Source organism: Perca flavescens, chromosome 16 (genome assembly GCF_004354835.1).
Source record: "Perca flavescens isolate YP-PL-M2 chromosome 16, PFLA_1.0, whole genome shotgun sequence".
Lineage (NCBI taxonomy): Eukaryota > Metazoa > Chordata > Actinopteri > Perciformes > Percidae > Perca > Perca flavescens.
In genome coordinates this window covers 18,261,393-18,275,734 of record NC_041346.1, presented here as the reverse complement: position 1 = coordinate 18,275,734, position 14,342 = coordinate 18,261,393, and the positions used below count along the sequence as shown (strand labels likewise).

The window sequence follows — 14,342 nt, the reverse complement described above, 5'->3', positions numbered from 1 at the left end:
TGCGCATTGGCAACATACAGCTCAAGAAGACGACAAATAGCCTATACGTAATTCCCTCATCTGAAAATCTATATCTTTCATAAAAATGTTAACGGGGTTGTCGGTCTCTAAATGTTTTAACTTTTATGAGTGCACCTCTCTCTCTCCGCACACCGAGCTCCCCCTGATCTTCTCAGAACGGTGACGCCGTTATCAATCAAGTATTGATTGGTCAGTAGGTGGTGCTTTTACACCGGTTGATCTCTAATCTCCAACATAACCTGCTCCCGAGCAGGTTAGGTGTTCAGCATAAGTTACAACGGCGATTTAACCCAGTAACAAGTGATCCACCGTTGTGATACACAAAACTCTGGGTTGAACCTGAAGTTACCCCGTTAACGCCAAATCTTGCTTCGTAGTACAGGCCTCTGCACCACAAAACATAACAAACAGTGTTCCAGCCAATAACCGACCAGAAGGATTTAGGGGTGGGGGTGGGGGTTGGGGGGGTTAGTGCGCGGAAGGGACAAGTGCATCTCGCTGCAGCCTGCGGGAAGGCGGGGCTTGACATCAAGGTAAAACTACATACATTAAACAGACTTATTACATGCAAAACGAGATATTTCAAGCCTGTATTTGTTATAATTTTGATGATTATGTCTTACAGTTTATGAAAAACATCAGAGAATTTTAATATTGTATACAGGTTCAATATAGTAGGCTCAAAGTGTCCCACTCTAATCAGCTTATTAATCCAAAACACCTGCAAAGGGTTCCTGAGCCTTTAAATGGTCTCTCAAGCCTAGTCCACACGGACACGGGTATTTTTATAACCAGAGTTTTTTCTCCTCCGTTTTAAAAAAAAAAAACCCGTCCACACATGCTCGGTTTAAAATAAATCTCCGTCCACATGAAAACGCAAAAACACGCTGTCAAGCGCTGTCAAGAGCATGCCACACCAGCAGGCGGCGATATAACCCAAATCGTAAAGTCACCTTGGCCAATCAGAAGCCTAGAAAAAAATTACATCCTACTCATCCGCCATTGCAAAGAATCGTCAACAAACATCAACAAAGCAGTTAGCGGCGCACAATATGACGTCAAACACAGCGGATAACGGCGCACACTCTGACGTCGCAAGGCAAAAAACCCGGTTATACTGTCCACACGACAACACTGTAACCGGCGGTTCTGAAAATGCTCACCCTGGCCGGAGTTTTCAAAAATGTTCGGTTACAGTGCCCTGAAACTGCGTTTTCGTGTGGACGGAAGGCCGAACCACGTAAAAAAAGTCACGGTTATAAAAATACCCGTATTCGTGTGGACATGGCCTCAGTGTGGTTCAGTAGAATTCACAATCATGCGAGATGGGGATGGGATGAGCTAGCCTCCGTTTTGTTCGACAATACTTCGAACGTCAACAAGAAGTGACATCACCCAACATCGCTTAGAGCACCTTTTAATAAATAAAAATAAACTAGTACGTTACTTGCTTTTGTATAACAATAAACATGATGTTATCTTGTCTTAAGCTTAAAAAAACATTCTTCAGGCTCTAGTGTTGCCTCATACCTACGATGTATATGTTAGCTTACATGGATTTCGGGGAAATGGAGATTGGAGTAAGTTGGAGAGATTTCTGCTGTCACATTAGAATAATAGGATTCAGGTAGAAAATCTGAAAATTGGCCCTTTTTAATACCTGAAGTTGTCTTTGGATGTCTGTCAAATGAATAAACTTTAAAATGTCTCTACCTAAGATTCAAGTAATAAAGAAACATTGCAAGTTGCAGCTTTACATTTTGGCTTCAATTACTAACAAAGCGGAAGTTAAGTAAGACTGTAGTCAATTTTCCTTACTTCTGTTGAAGCAATTATATTTAGCTTGTTTAGTGTCAGAGTATTTCTAACTTGCCTGCTTATCAGCAAATTGAGCATTTCTCATTACCTCTGTTCCCTTTCTCCCTCTTTACAGGGACCTCAGCTAAGCACACAAAGCGCTAATGATGGTTTCATAACAGAAGAGACTGTAAGAGCTAGATAAGTCATGTTGTCTTTATTTCACTACTGATGAAATAGGTGCATTATGCATTAATAAGAGTGTTGATGTGATTTTGTTTTCTTGTTTACCTCCTCTGCACCTGAAAGTGTTTTTTCCTTCTTCCCACAACTGCAGGGACATTTATTTTGGGTGTGTGATATTTGCAGGTGGAATAACTAGCAGTGTTTCAGAGAAAAACAGTGTGTCGTGTTGCTTAAGAAAGCAGTATGGCCTGAAGGACCAAATGATCATGCATTTTACTTGTCAAGAGTGTAGTAGAGGTTTGAGAGTTTTTTCAGAACTACCAAGACACGTTTCTTAATGATATCATTTTATTGAGCTGTGTGAGTGAATATTTTATACAAAATGAAATCCTTTTGTATTGAGGTCAATATGTTTTGCTGCAGATAAGCATTTGTTTTAGTGAGTACTCAGGCGCTTTGCTACATAAATACCTTCATTAAAGCCAGGCCGACAAATTGACCGATATTAGCTTTTTTCAGATATATGGCGATATATGTATTGGTGTATATGTCAACGATAAGTAACAAGAAATTGCAGTACAGAAAGGCTAAATGAGGTTTTAGGTCATTTAGAATGAGTAAACCACCATAAACAACTGGTCATACTAGACCAAGTAAGGTTGTAGCAGCAAAACCTCTAAAGGTAGCCTATTTAATTGCACAAGGGGGCATTTTATTGCATATTGTCCAGAAATGGTTTAAGGGACCTTGAGGTCAAATGAGATTAATGGCGTGGCCACCACACATGGATGTCCTTGAAAGCAACATCCATAAATAGTAGCCTCCCTCTACCCATCAACCATGAAGTACTCCATTAGTAATTGGGTAAAAATAAAATCTAAAGAATCTCAGGTAGTAATATCATAATATATTACTACAACATGCATGTATGTTTTGTCAGATGCAGGAAAGAACAACCTAGACCAAACTAGCACAGGCTTTTTAATGCATGGACCTGTTTAATAGATCCGAGACAGTGGACAGTCATGTTTCCCCATTAAGATGATTGTAATGCATCCATTATGAGATTCTGTTGCCTTACATGTGTATAATTAAATCATACTCTACTGTCGCAGTCAGTGTCGGTCCCTAAATGTCCGCGCTGACTAAATAAAATGGTATTGTTTATTTTATATTACATCAGGCTTCTGTAAGGTTTTTGAGTTTGCAATATTTTATTTTAAATTATTATTAATTTATCTAGTGCCTCCGTTGGTGGATGTTCTAGGGTCTAAAGTAGGGCCAGTGTACAACAGTGGAGGGAGTGTGAGCTTATGAGGTCTTAAACTTTGGTACTTCTACTCCCCTTGTGTTGCTCCGTGTTCCCCCTTCTGTTCATGCTGAGTCCCATTGTGCTCTAAGGGTGTGTGTGTGTGTGTGTGTGTGTGTGTGTGTGTGTGTGTGTGTGTGTGTGTGTGTGTGTGTGTGTGTGTGTGTGTGTGTGTGTGTGTGTGTGTGTGTGTGTGTGTGTGTGTGTGTGTGTGTGTGTACACTTGCATGTTGGTGTGTGTATTGCTTGTATTGTATTCACCCCACCCAAAACTGCAGTAATCCCTTGGGCCTAAAAACCCTACACTGTGCCCCGGCCTCCTCTTCCTGGGAGTACGCTAGTTGTGTGCTACTCTTGCACTCTGTAGGCCTTCTCCTGTTGATTTACAATGGCTTAAAATATGCAACATAGCCTTGTCAGTAAGAAAGTAAAGCATAAGTAGTGCATATTTGGACAGGATCAAATCTTCAAATGTCTGGTATTTAAGTTAATTCATGGGTATCATTGGTACTGTTTCAGTGCAGACTGTCTGAGAAAGACAAGTACCCAGTTTAGACTCACACACACTGCACTTCACAATCAATTAAAGAAGGTTGATTAATGGTGTTCAGTATGAGCTGAAGTACATTCAAGTAGTAATTAAGTGGTGATTGAGGTTAAAATCAATATAAAATAATTACATAATGCAGGTGTGAGTTTATCTGTTGCAGCGGCTTCAAATGTTTCTCTGCCAAACAGAAATGACGGTGTGGATTTTTTTTAACATTTTTATTTTTACTGAGAGTAACATTCCACCCTCCATTTCTGTGTATTGCACGTATTGCTTAATGGAACTAAACCAGCAAAAAGCTAAACATGAAATTGACTGGCAGCATTTCTTAACCACTTTTTTGTTGCATCTTTCTGGTATTCGTCGAATTTAAATGTTAAAGTCGGTGCAACATCTCTCTTTAGGGCACTTGTTACCAGATTTCAGCGTCTTTGCCTTCTGGCTAATTTGGGTAAAAGCTTTGTAGCTGCTCTTGCTGTATTGTGTGTGTGTGTGTGTGTGTGTGTGTGTGTGTGTGTGTGTGTGTGTGTGTGTGTGTGTGTGTGTGTGTGTGTGTGTGTGTGTGTGTGTGTGTGTGTGTGTGTGTGTGTGTGTGTGTGTGTGTGTGTGTGTGTGTGTGTGTGTGTGTGTGTGTGTGTGTGTGTGTGTGTGTGTGTGTGTGTGTGTGTGTGTGTGTGTGTAAAATTTTTCTTCTTCCACCTTCACCTCCCACTGTGCAAGTGAACCTGAGTGTGCAGGCTGTTGTGCAGTTAAACTTCAGTGCTAACACATTTTTCATCTGTAAGCATAATGGATGTTGGCAATTCATCTTCGAGTCAGGCTAGATCCCTACAGCTAATGATGATTGGCAAGCAGGAACCTGGGCAGTTAACCTCTCTACTCAAAGTTTGCTAGAAAAGAAAACAATTTAAACTTGTTCAGATCTTCTTTGGTCAAAGGAGGAACATTTTGAGTTGTACAAAATGTGCTACTGGTTTTCCTGATAAAATGTAATTTTTGTGTATTGTTGTCTAGTCTTAGTTCATAGTTCTGAATTCATACCAATCTAATGTCTGTATGGTAAATATGAAGCTAGATAGCTATTAGCTTAGCACAAAGACTAAACAAGGGGAAAGCTTGGCTCTGTCCAGATGTAACTAAATCTGCCTACTTACACCTCTAAAGGTTACTCATTTGTTTATCTGCCTAAAAATCAAGGTATAAAAACAGCACGTTGTGTTTTTACGGGGGTTATGTGCCAGACTATTTCTTGGCCAGAGGCTGTGACTTTCTGTAGTCTTTGTTAGTTACCTGGCAACCTCATGTTGACGTCAAAATGGCTAGACTGGCATTATTGTTAGAAGGAATTAATAATCTCAAAACTCCTAAACAAGTCAGATTCTTCAGTTTATTCTGGGTTACACCCCAACGAAATACTGTTGCTCATATATCATCATATGATGCATTCATGTAGTCATCAGCGAAGTTTGAGCCAAACCTTCAAAAGAGACAACATTAAATATCTAAAACAGTAAAGATATGTGGATGTTTTGTTCATCCTAATCCTGCCATTGCTACATATTTGTTTATCTTGGCTGTCGGTCATCTTTAGTCACCTCACCTTTTGTCACTGCATAATTCTTTGCTCCAAAACCCCCACTATATTAGGTGTTAGACAGATGAAGGCAAATCAGAGGTCTAAATTCACATTTGAGTAAACTCATATAGGTCTGTAATGCGAGTTTCTTAAAATCAGCATTTGGCTTTATGTGCATAATCCAAATGTATTAAATTTATTGCCCCCGTGTGCTTGTGTGAGCTTCTGTGAACTTGCACAGAGGCCTATATTACTTATCAATGGAACAGTCTGTGCTTTAATGTATTGAGCAGTTTAATAGGTAATATTCACAGCCATCTATTTTTTTACAGAACACACTGTTCTGACTAGCTGTTTTTTGCTGGGGATTTTTACACCGTTCAGTTTTGTTCTCCAAGGATTTACTCCTTTAACCATTAAAATACAATTGATGTCAATTGATTGAAGTGCTCAGTGGTAGCTCAGCCCTACCCATGGCCCATGTAGCTAAGGTATGAAGAAGTGAACACTTAAATTCCCAACAACATGTGGGCTGAGTGAGAAATGTGGCTGTCATGAAATGCATTTTATACAAAAACCTGATCTTTGAAGAAAAGAAACATGTATGCAAGTGTATGTAACCATTTAACCTCCGAAGGACTGTATTTTGAGTAGATAAGACAACTGTGTGAAAACCGAGGTGCAGGCATACAGATTTCACAAACCTCAACCCTCTCTTCGTTCTTCTCCAGTTACCCAGAGAACGGTGTGGTTGAGATGCGACCGGTGGATGTGCGGCCCCGTGCCAGGACCCTGCTGCGGTGGGACCAGCTCCAGGTGGGCATGCATGTGATGGTCAACTACAATATGGAGACACCAGATGAGAGGGGCTTCTGGTTTGACGCTGAGGTTCAGACCCTCAACCAAGCCTCCCGCACCAACAAGGAGCTCCGAGTCAAGATCCTCCTGGGGTGAGGATCTTCCTTCCTAGGTGGGAGGGTGATGCGTTGGGCATAGGGGGGTTTTCTTCATTAGAATATCTGCTTGGCCAATTAGTGTTTTTGTTGCTTACCAAGATAAAGTGTAACATTTGTATTTGTGACATCTTTCCATCTCTCTGTAACATCTCTCTCTCTCTCTCTTTCTTTCTTTCTTTCTTTCTTTCTTTCTTTCTTTCTTTCTTTCTTTCTTTCTTTCTCTCTCTCTCTCTCTCTCTCTCTCTCTCTCTCTCTCTCTCTCTCTCTCTCTCTCTCTCTCTCTTTTAATTCTCACCCTCCCTCCAGGGGTCCTGGAGATATAATCGGGGATTGTAAAGTTCATTTTCTGGATGAAATCTACCAGGTGGAAAAACCAGGAGCTCGTGCACTCTCAGCCTCAGATGGACAATTTAAACGTATGCACCAGACCATAGACACACTCATGCACACACAGGGAAAATAGTGGTAAAACATGTGCATAATTTCTTTGAAGGTATATATTAGAGCAGCCATACCATAAGACCATCTTCAAGTACGTGTGCATGCAGGTATGATTGTTTCCTTCTTCCAGGGAAGAGCGGACCGGAGTGCAAGCACTGCAAGGCTGACCCCGAAGCAGAGTGTCGCTTCTGCTCCTGCTGTGTTTGTGGCGGCAAGCAGGATGCTCACATGCAGCTGCTGTGTGACGAGTGTAACATGGCGTTCCACATCTACTGCCTCAACCCGCCGCTGGCCACCATCCCGGATGACGAGGACTGGTGAGAGAGAGTGTAGCTCAGCAATTAGTCACAACATCCTGCACTTCACAATCAATTAAAGAAGGTTGATTAATGGTGTTCGGTATGAGCTGAAGTGCATTCAAATAGTAATTAAGTGGTGATTGAGGTTAAAATCAATATAAAATAATTACATAATGCAGGTGTGAGTTTATCTATTGCAGCGGCTTCAAATGTTTCTCTGCCAAACAGGAATGAGGGTGTGGATTTTTTTATTTAGTTTTTACTGATTATTCGTCGAATTTAAATGTTTAAGTCGGTGCAACATCTCTCTTTAGGGCACTTGTTACTAGATTCCAGTCTCATTGCCTTCTGGCTAATTTAGGTAAAAGCTTTGTACGCACGCACATACACACACATCCACAGAAATGATTGCCTCTCATTCTGCCAGGTACTGTCCCACCTGTAAGAACGACACCAGTGAGGTTGTTAAGGCTGGAGAGAAACTCAAAGCCAGCAAGAAGAAAGCCAAGATGCCTTCGGCAACAACTGAGAGTCAAAGGGACTGGGGAAAGGTGAGACCCAAGGGCACCCAAAGGTACACACACACACACACACCGGAAGGCCTGTGGTTCCTCATCAAATTGCCTTGAAGGTGCAAAGAATATTTATATAAATATGAAAAAAGTATTCAGCATCATTAACTTTCCAGATTGATTTTTCCAAACGTCTGCAATTAGTGGGTACATGTAGGCTCAAGTAGCCTGCACATGCTCCGGACAAGAAATAGAAGAAGCAGCATTTTCATTATCAGATTTACACTGTAACACCTGCCACAAGCATTTAATTTAAAATAAAAAATATATCACATCACTACCAGATTGCTGAGAATACGTGATAATAAAAAACATATGACATACATTTTTGAAAGCTACATTTTCCTATGTGAGACTGGCATATTGGCTGCCTTGCCTTGCCTAGACAGAATCTTTGAGCACCAATTTCAGTTTGTAACACTTTTCACAACATAATTCAAAGTCTTTAAAATTACTTAAAAGAAGAACAAGACCTCTTCCTTAGGGTTCAAATGCATCGTATTTTCTAGTATATAATGTTTAAATTATATTTACATATAAATGTTGCAGAAAACTCTTCCAGAGCTGTAAAGTAATGCCACGTTCTATTTACCTCGGAACTCGGAAGCCGCAACTGGGAATGACGTCATACCCGAGTTGAATGCGTTCTATTTAAAAGTCGGATTTTCATTGTTTTCATTAGCTCTAGTCCGGTTAGTTATTGTTAGCAACCAGTTGATGACAACGCATTACGCAGTTTTTTTTGTGCATGCAAACAGCATAACAACATGTCGACAGATAGAAGTTGGACATGCCTGTGTGAACGACTGATTTAGTGACACAAATGAGACAGAAGTGCTTATAACTTTATGTCACTGCAGCTTTCACAACTGTTGATACAGGGGGCAGCCATGTTGGATTTTGAACTCGGGCTACTGCGAGGTTGTACGAGTTCCGAGCTCGTAAATACGAGGTCAGGGGGCATGTTTCCGACTTAAAAAATGAGTTCCGAGGTAAATAGAACGCGGCATAAGTTTAAGTAGTTTTGTAACATATAGTTCTTATAGTACACCCCCCCCCCCCCAGCAGCAAAGGTTTGGGCGATCCATTCATTAATTGATTCATCCATTAAGTGCATTGTTCACACATAACACACTTTCCATTTACTTCCTCCAAACTGGTTTGTTTTAATATTTTGTGTGAGTAAGTAATCTGCTCTGTTGTTTTTCTTGATCAAAGATAAATGGTTTGTTTCATGTGAAGAGTTATGTGTCTACCTCCTTTTGAAGCTGTTTAATACTGCCTGAGTTAGAAACAGCTCTTTTCTTTCCTCAAATCAAACGATCAGATCAGAAGTTTTTGATCCAGTCAATAATACTTAATATCTACTTAATGTTAGACCAGGCCTCCAGAGGTGATTATTAATGTTGGTTTGAGTCATATCACTTTAATAAATATTGATGTGTTATTAATTAGCAAGCTCTTGTCAAATAAACATGACTAATTAACTTCTTTTTTTTCCGTCACAAGCTGAAAATTATATTTTGACTTTTTACTTGGCAAAAACTAAAATGATCTCATGCTAGCTTCTGAGGCTCAAAATGAGACAGAAGAAGACTGCTGACATGTATTTAAAATTGTTAAAAAAACAAAACAAAAAAAAACATCTGTTTTAAGCATACTGTTAAATATGTGTCCTCAAAATCTCAGAGTCTTCTCATGGCAACACTTTGAGATATTGGGTGGCTCAGTTCCATCCTGGCCTGGCTGTCTCCCTGACGCTCTGCTCCATGGTGTAATGTGAACAATGCCATTAAGCATGACTTAGCCACTTTCCTGGAACTGCCAATGGAAAATAACTTGTTTCTTTACCAGAATGCTCCCTTTCTCTGTGGACTAATTGAAAACAGTCTGGCTTGTGTGTTTGGGCATATTTAAGTGCTGTGAGTCACACAGCATTTATTCTTGCAATTTTATAACCCTTAAAATTAAATAAGTCTTTCTTTGTCTTCTCACTTTTGAAATCCTGTGTACCTCCTAAATGGAATTCTGATGATTTTCTGAATGTACAGTAATACACATCAGCAGCTCTGCTCCTACACACTATTTACATGTGATCTAAAGGCATTTGCACTCATGAGGACATGCTATTGTATTTCTGTGCATGCAGCTTACATTCTTTGTTGTCGTCCTTTGTGATTGTAGGGTATGGCCTGTGTGGGGCGTACCAAGGAGTGCACAATTGTTCCTTCAAACCACTATGGACCCATACCCGGTATTCCTGTTGGAGCCACCTGGAAATTCCGAGTTCAGGTTAGCCGTTTGTACAGTGCATCACAAATGAATTGGGGAAACTGACCAGTGGTAAAGCAGTTTGTGGTGTCTCATCCTATACTTAACTCTCAATATTATGACATTATGGATTGTATTGTCATGTCTTTCTGTAATATGATATATATTATGTCACTGCCCATATCATCAATGGCTTTCCTCTGTCCACTTCAGGTGAGTGAGGCAGGTGTTCACAGGCCGCATGTTGGTGGTATCCACGGGCGCAGTAATGATGGCTCCTATTCGCTGGTGTTGGCTGGGGGCTTTGAGGATGAAGTGGTGGGTTATTTGTATTTTTTCACCAAATTTTTATTATTCTCCTTCTCTATTGTTACTCTGGTAGATTTAGAGAGTCATGTATGAAGTAGGGGGATTTTATGTGAATATGCCGACCACTTTGTTATGGTTACAATGACCTGCTGTAGGATCGGGGAGATGAGTTCACCTACACAGGCAGTGGGGGTCGTGACCTCTCAGGAAACAAACGGATCGGAGAGCACTCTTTTGACCAGACCCTGACACACATGAACAGGTACGATACATCAAGATAAATGGAAAGCCATCATGTTTTTCTACAGTTTTTTTTTTAGATAAGTTATAGCTAGAATGATAAACTTCTTAACAATCAATAACTGACTTTTCATCAACATTCCTAATCCTTAGTCAGACTTGATGAACATAATTCTGTCTTGTCTTTATAACTCTTGGATCCTGACTCCTGCAGGGCATTGGCCTTAAACTGTGATGCACCTCTGAATGACAAAGATGGGGCAGAGTCTAGGAACTGGCGGGCAGGAAAGCCAGTGAGAGTAGTGCGCAGTTCCAAAGGTCGACGCATCAGCAAATATGCTCCTGAGGAGGGGAATCGCTACGATGGTATTTACAAGGTACGCATTTTTGTTTTTATTATTTTGTAGTCTAAAACAGATCTGCTCACCAAGTAAAGCCACTTAACATACAAAGACGCCTTTACAAATATGGACGGGCAACAGTGTTATCGTACCATGTCTGAAATGTAGGGAAGCACAGCAGTATTTAATGTTATTCTGGTGTGTAATGTGTGCATTTTAGGTGGTAAAATACTGGCCAGAGATTGGCAAGTGTGGTTACCTGGTGTGGCGGTACCTCCTGAGACGGGACGATTTGGAACCAGCACCATGGACACCTGAAGGACTGGAGAGGATCGAAAAACTGGGCCTTGCTGTTCAGGTTTGTGTGTCTGTGGGTGTATTTTACTGTATAGACACTATATATATATATATATATATATATATATATATATATATGCTACACTATGCTTTCACTATAATCAATAAAACTGGCTACACTGGGCACGAGAGCAGCGCGTATGCTCCGCGGAGCGTAAAAATAGGACGGTCTTCTATTTATATATTTTTTTGCTAGGTGTGTTATACACGGGAATGGATCATAAAGTGTCTATATTTCTTTTGAATTAAACTGATTACACAAAATGACTGTGAATGAGCGTATTTGCAGTTTCATTTTGAGTTTCTTTTTCTATTTCTTGTTTCCCTCACCTGCGTCCTCTGATAACAGCTTACAGTAGATTGAGACACACACACACACACACACACACACACACACACACACACACACACACACACACACACACACACCCTGGAAAAAATCCTAGGGGAATCACTGTGTAGTATGTTTTTCATGTGTTTTACTACACTGTCTGCAGTACCCACCCGGCTACTTAGCGGCTATGGCTAACAAAACAAAGAAGGAGGCCTGCGCCCGACCTGGTCGCGGGGGAAGGACTAAGCACTATCCCGGGAGAGGGAGGCCACGGAGACGCAAGATCAAGGAGAAAGAAGAGAATTACGAGGAAGAAGAAGACGAGCAGCCAATGGCCAGTGTGTATGAGGAGGAGCCACAGAGTAATGGAGAGCAGAAGACAACCAGCGATAACGGTGGGTGCTTTTACAGATGAATCTGAGTCTTGTGAGAAGAGGACAGGTGAGAACCGCGTGAGCAGTGAAACCTTTTTTTAAGATGGCTTGTAAATATTTGATATCCCACCAGCGTCTTAAATTTTAATGTTCATTCATTTAGCATTTTTCAGTCTTAATTCTGTGTCTTTACCAGAGTTGCCACCAGCGGCAGAGCCTCCCTCTAAAAGGGTGAAGATAGAGGAGACTTTCCATCTGTCACAGCAGCAGCAGCAGTTAATCCGGGAGGACACAGCCAACAGGAAACTCTGGGATGAAGCCATGGGACACCTTAAAGAGGGACCGGTATGAATCCCAGTACACTGTGACATTCTAACTCATCTCAGACTCCTCAACACTGTGTTCACAAGGCATCTCAAAGTAAACACACTGTAGCTGTAGCTACATGTCACAGGCAGACTGTGTGTTGTTAGCAGTGATTTTAGAGAGTAAGGACCATACCAGCATCTAACTGGATCAAAGTGACATTTGCAGGTTTACATGCTGTTTAATGTGCGGCAGCTGTGCAGATAATTAGCTATCTAGCCTGTAAAAAGACAGTATCACCAACATATTTCTAAAAGTTGTTTCTGCAGTTGTAGTATACTTATATTTTTCTGTGTGTTTTTCCTTTCTTCCTTTATCACCTTTATTCCTTTTCATGTGTTTCTGTCTGTGTACGTATAAAGAATTTCCTGCGGAAGATGGAGCAGATCTTCATGTGCGTGTGCTGCCAGGAGCTGGCCTACCAACCCATCACCACCATTTGCTCACACAATGTTTGCAAGGTGCGTACTGACTGGATGTATTTTTTAAACAACTACTACTCAAAATCCCCCTTCTTGTATTTGTGTGGAAAGTTCCTCATGCCGTCCTCTCTTCCCAGACTTGTCTACAGCGATCGTTCCGAGCGGATGTGTACACCTGCCCTGCCTGCCGTCACGACTTGGGCAAAGACTACGTCATGACCCAAAACGTGACGCTTCAGGTGCTGCTTGACCAGTTCTATCCGGGCTACAGCAAAGGCCGATGAGATCGAAATCACATTTCTAAGTAGAACCCGTACATACACGCACACGCGCATCCATTCTGTGCACCCATGTATACCGTCAAGTACCTAGAGCTCCACTTTAAAATGCATTGCGCACACATACTGTACTTACCCATGGGCAAATGTTTATTGCATATACAGCCATTTATGTATACAATCATTTACACACAAACAACCTCAGTAGACACTGACCTCATCTGTTGAACCTGGACTTTCTCCATTAACATCACCAGCCTGAAATTCAACCAAGGACATTTTTTAACCTCCCGACTGCTACTCCCTACAAACGCACAAAAGAGCCCCAATTCACACCCACTAGCCACCTCAAGATATTAGCAATTGTTTTATTTTATTTGCCCTTTCACTGTGTTTTTCACACATAAATTGACATTTCATATCATGAAATCAGCCATTAGACTCCTGCCAACCCGTACGCATTTTGCGTACCATGTATGCAGTTTTACACCAAAAACACTCAGCTGAGCTGCTTCATACATGTGCAGTATTTTAGTCAGCTGGCAAATAAAGGTGCTAATTTAATACGTTGATTTAGGCACAGCAGGACATAACACCCCCTGCACAACATTCAGAGTGAGCAAGTATGTCGGGACTGAGAGTTGGCCTGTTATGGCAAGGTAAAATCAGGATATAATTAATATGTATTTATACTGAAAAGAAGCACACAATGTTTCATGCCTTTTGAAGCACTTTATCAATCATAACAGTTATACAGGAGCACACGCTAGCATTCTGCAAGCTGCTCATGTCACTTGGAATTATGCCATTGCCATACCTTGAGCTAATAAGAATAGCAAATGTGTTGCCAGAGGTACTTTCAGTGCATCTGCAGAAAACAGAAATTTGGCAGCTCTGTTAGGAAATTTCTGGGTCCAACAAAACTGCTTCCTTATAGTGAACGCAACAATGATCAACACGCACAACTCTGTCTGATTTTATGAGTAAAATATAAATAAATAAAAAAGGCAATTACTTCATTAACATACCAAAGACGTGAGGCTGTAGAGCAGGTCGGGAACAAATATCTACAAAAATCTGCTTCGAAGAATCGGGTGAAGAATCGCTCCTAAAAATAAAAGTATCAAACAGGACCTTAACCAAATTATCATCTTTCTTTAGAAAGGCACTTTTTGTTAGCTAAAAACAAATGTACAAGATAAACAAACACATACTACTAGATCTCTCTCGTAAGTGTAGTTGAATGCTCTTACATTATTGCAATTATGTATTAAGCATTTATGTTAAGACATTTATAAAGGAAGTTCTCACATCTATGTATTTTCACATAGTACTCTCATTCG

The 14,342-nt window shown here is 40.8% G+C and overlaps 1 protein-coding gene across 2 annotated transcripts in view; it reads left to right on the top strand.

Moving 5' to 3' along the window:
• Positions 1-14,342, top strand: part of uhrf2 (ubiquitin like with PHD and ring finger domains 2) — a 33,454-nt gene extending 19,112 nt beyond the window's left edge. For both annotated transcript variants that reach the window (XM_028601759.1, XM_028601760.1), the window contains exons 4-16: positions 6,171-6,389; positions 6,702-6,811; positions 6,967-7,153; positions 7,563-7,686; positions 9,892-9,999; positions 10,192-10,296; positions 10,443-10,549; positions 10,742-10,904; positions 11,089-11,226; positions 11,723-11,954; positions 12,130-12,278; positions 12,662-12,760; positions 12,859-14,342. In XM_028601759.1, coding sequence (XP_028457560.1) covers positions 6,171-6,389; positions 6,702-6,811; positions 6,967-7,153; positions 7,563-7,686; positions 9,892-9,999; positions 10,192-10,296; positions 10,443-10,549; positions 10,742-10,904; positions 11,089-11,226; positions 11,723-11,954; positions 12,130-12,278; positions 12,662-12,760; positions 12,859-13,005 — 1,888 coding nt within the window. In that variant the 3' untranslated portion in view covers positions 13,006-14,342. The remainder of the gene's footprint in view (positions 1-6,170; positions 6,390-6,701; positions 6,812-6,966; positions 7,154-7,562; positions 7,687-9,891; positions 10,000-10,191; positions 10,297-10,442; positions 10,550-10,741; positions 10,905-11,088; positions 11,227-11,722; positions 11,955-12,129; positions 12,279-12,661; positions 12,761-12,858) is intronic.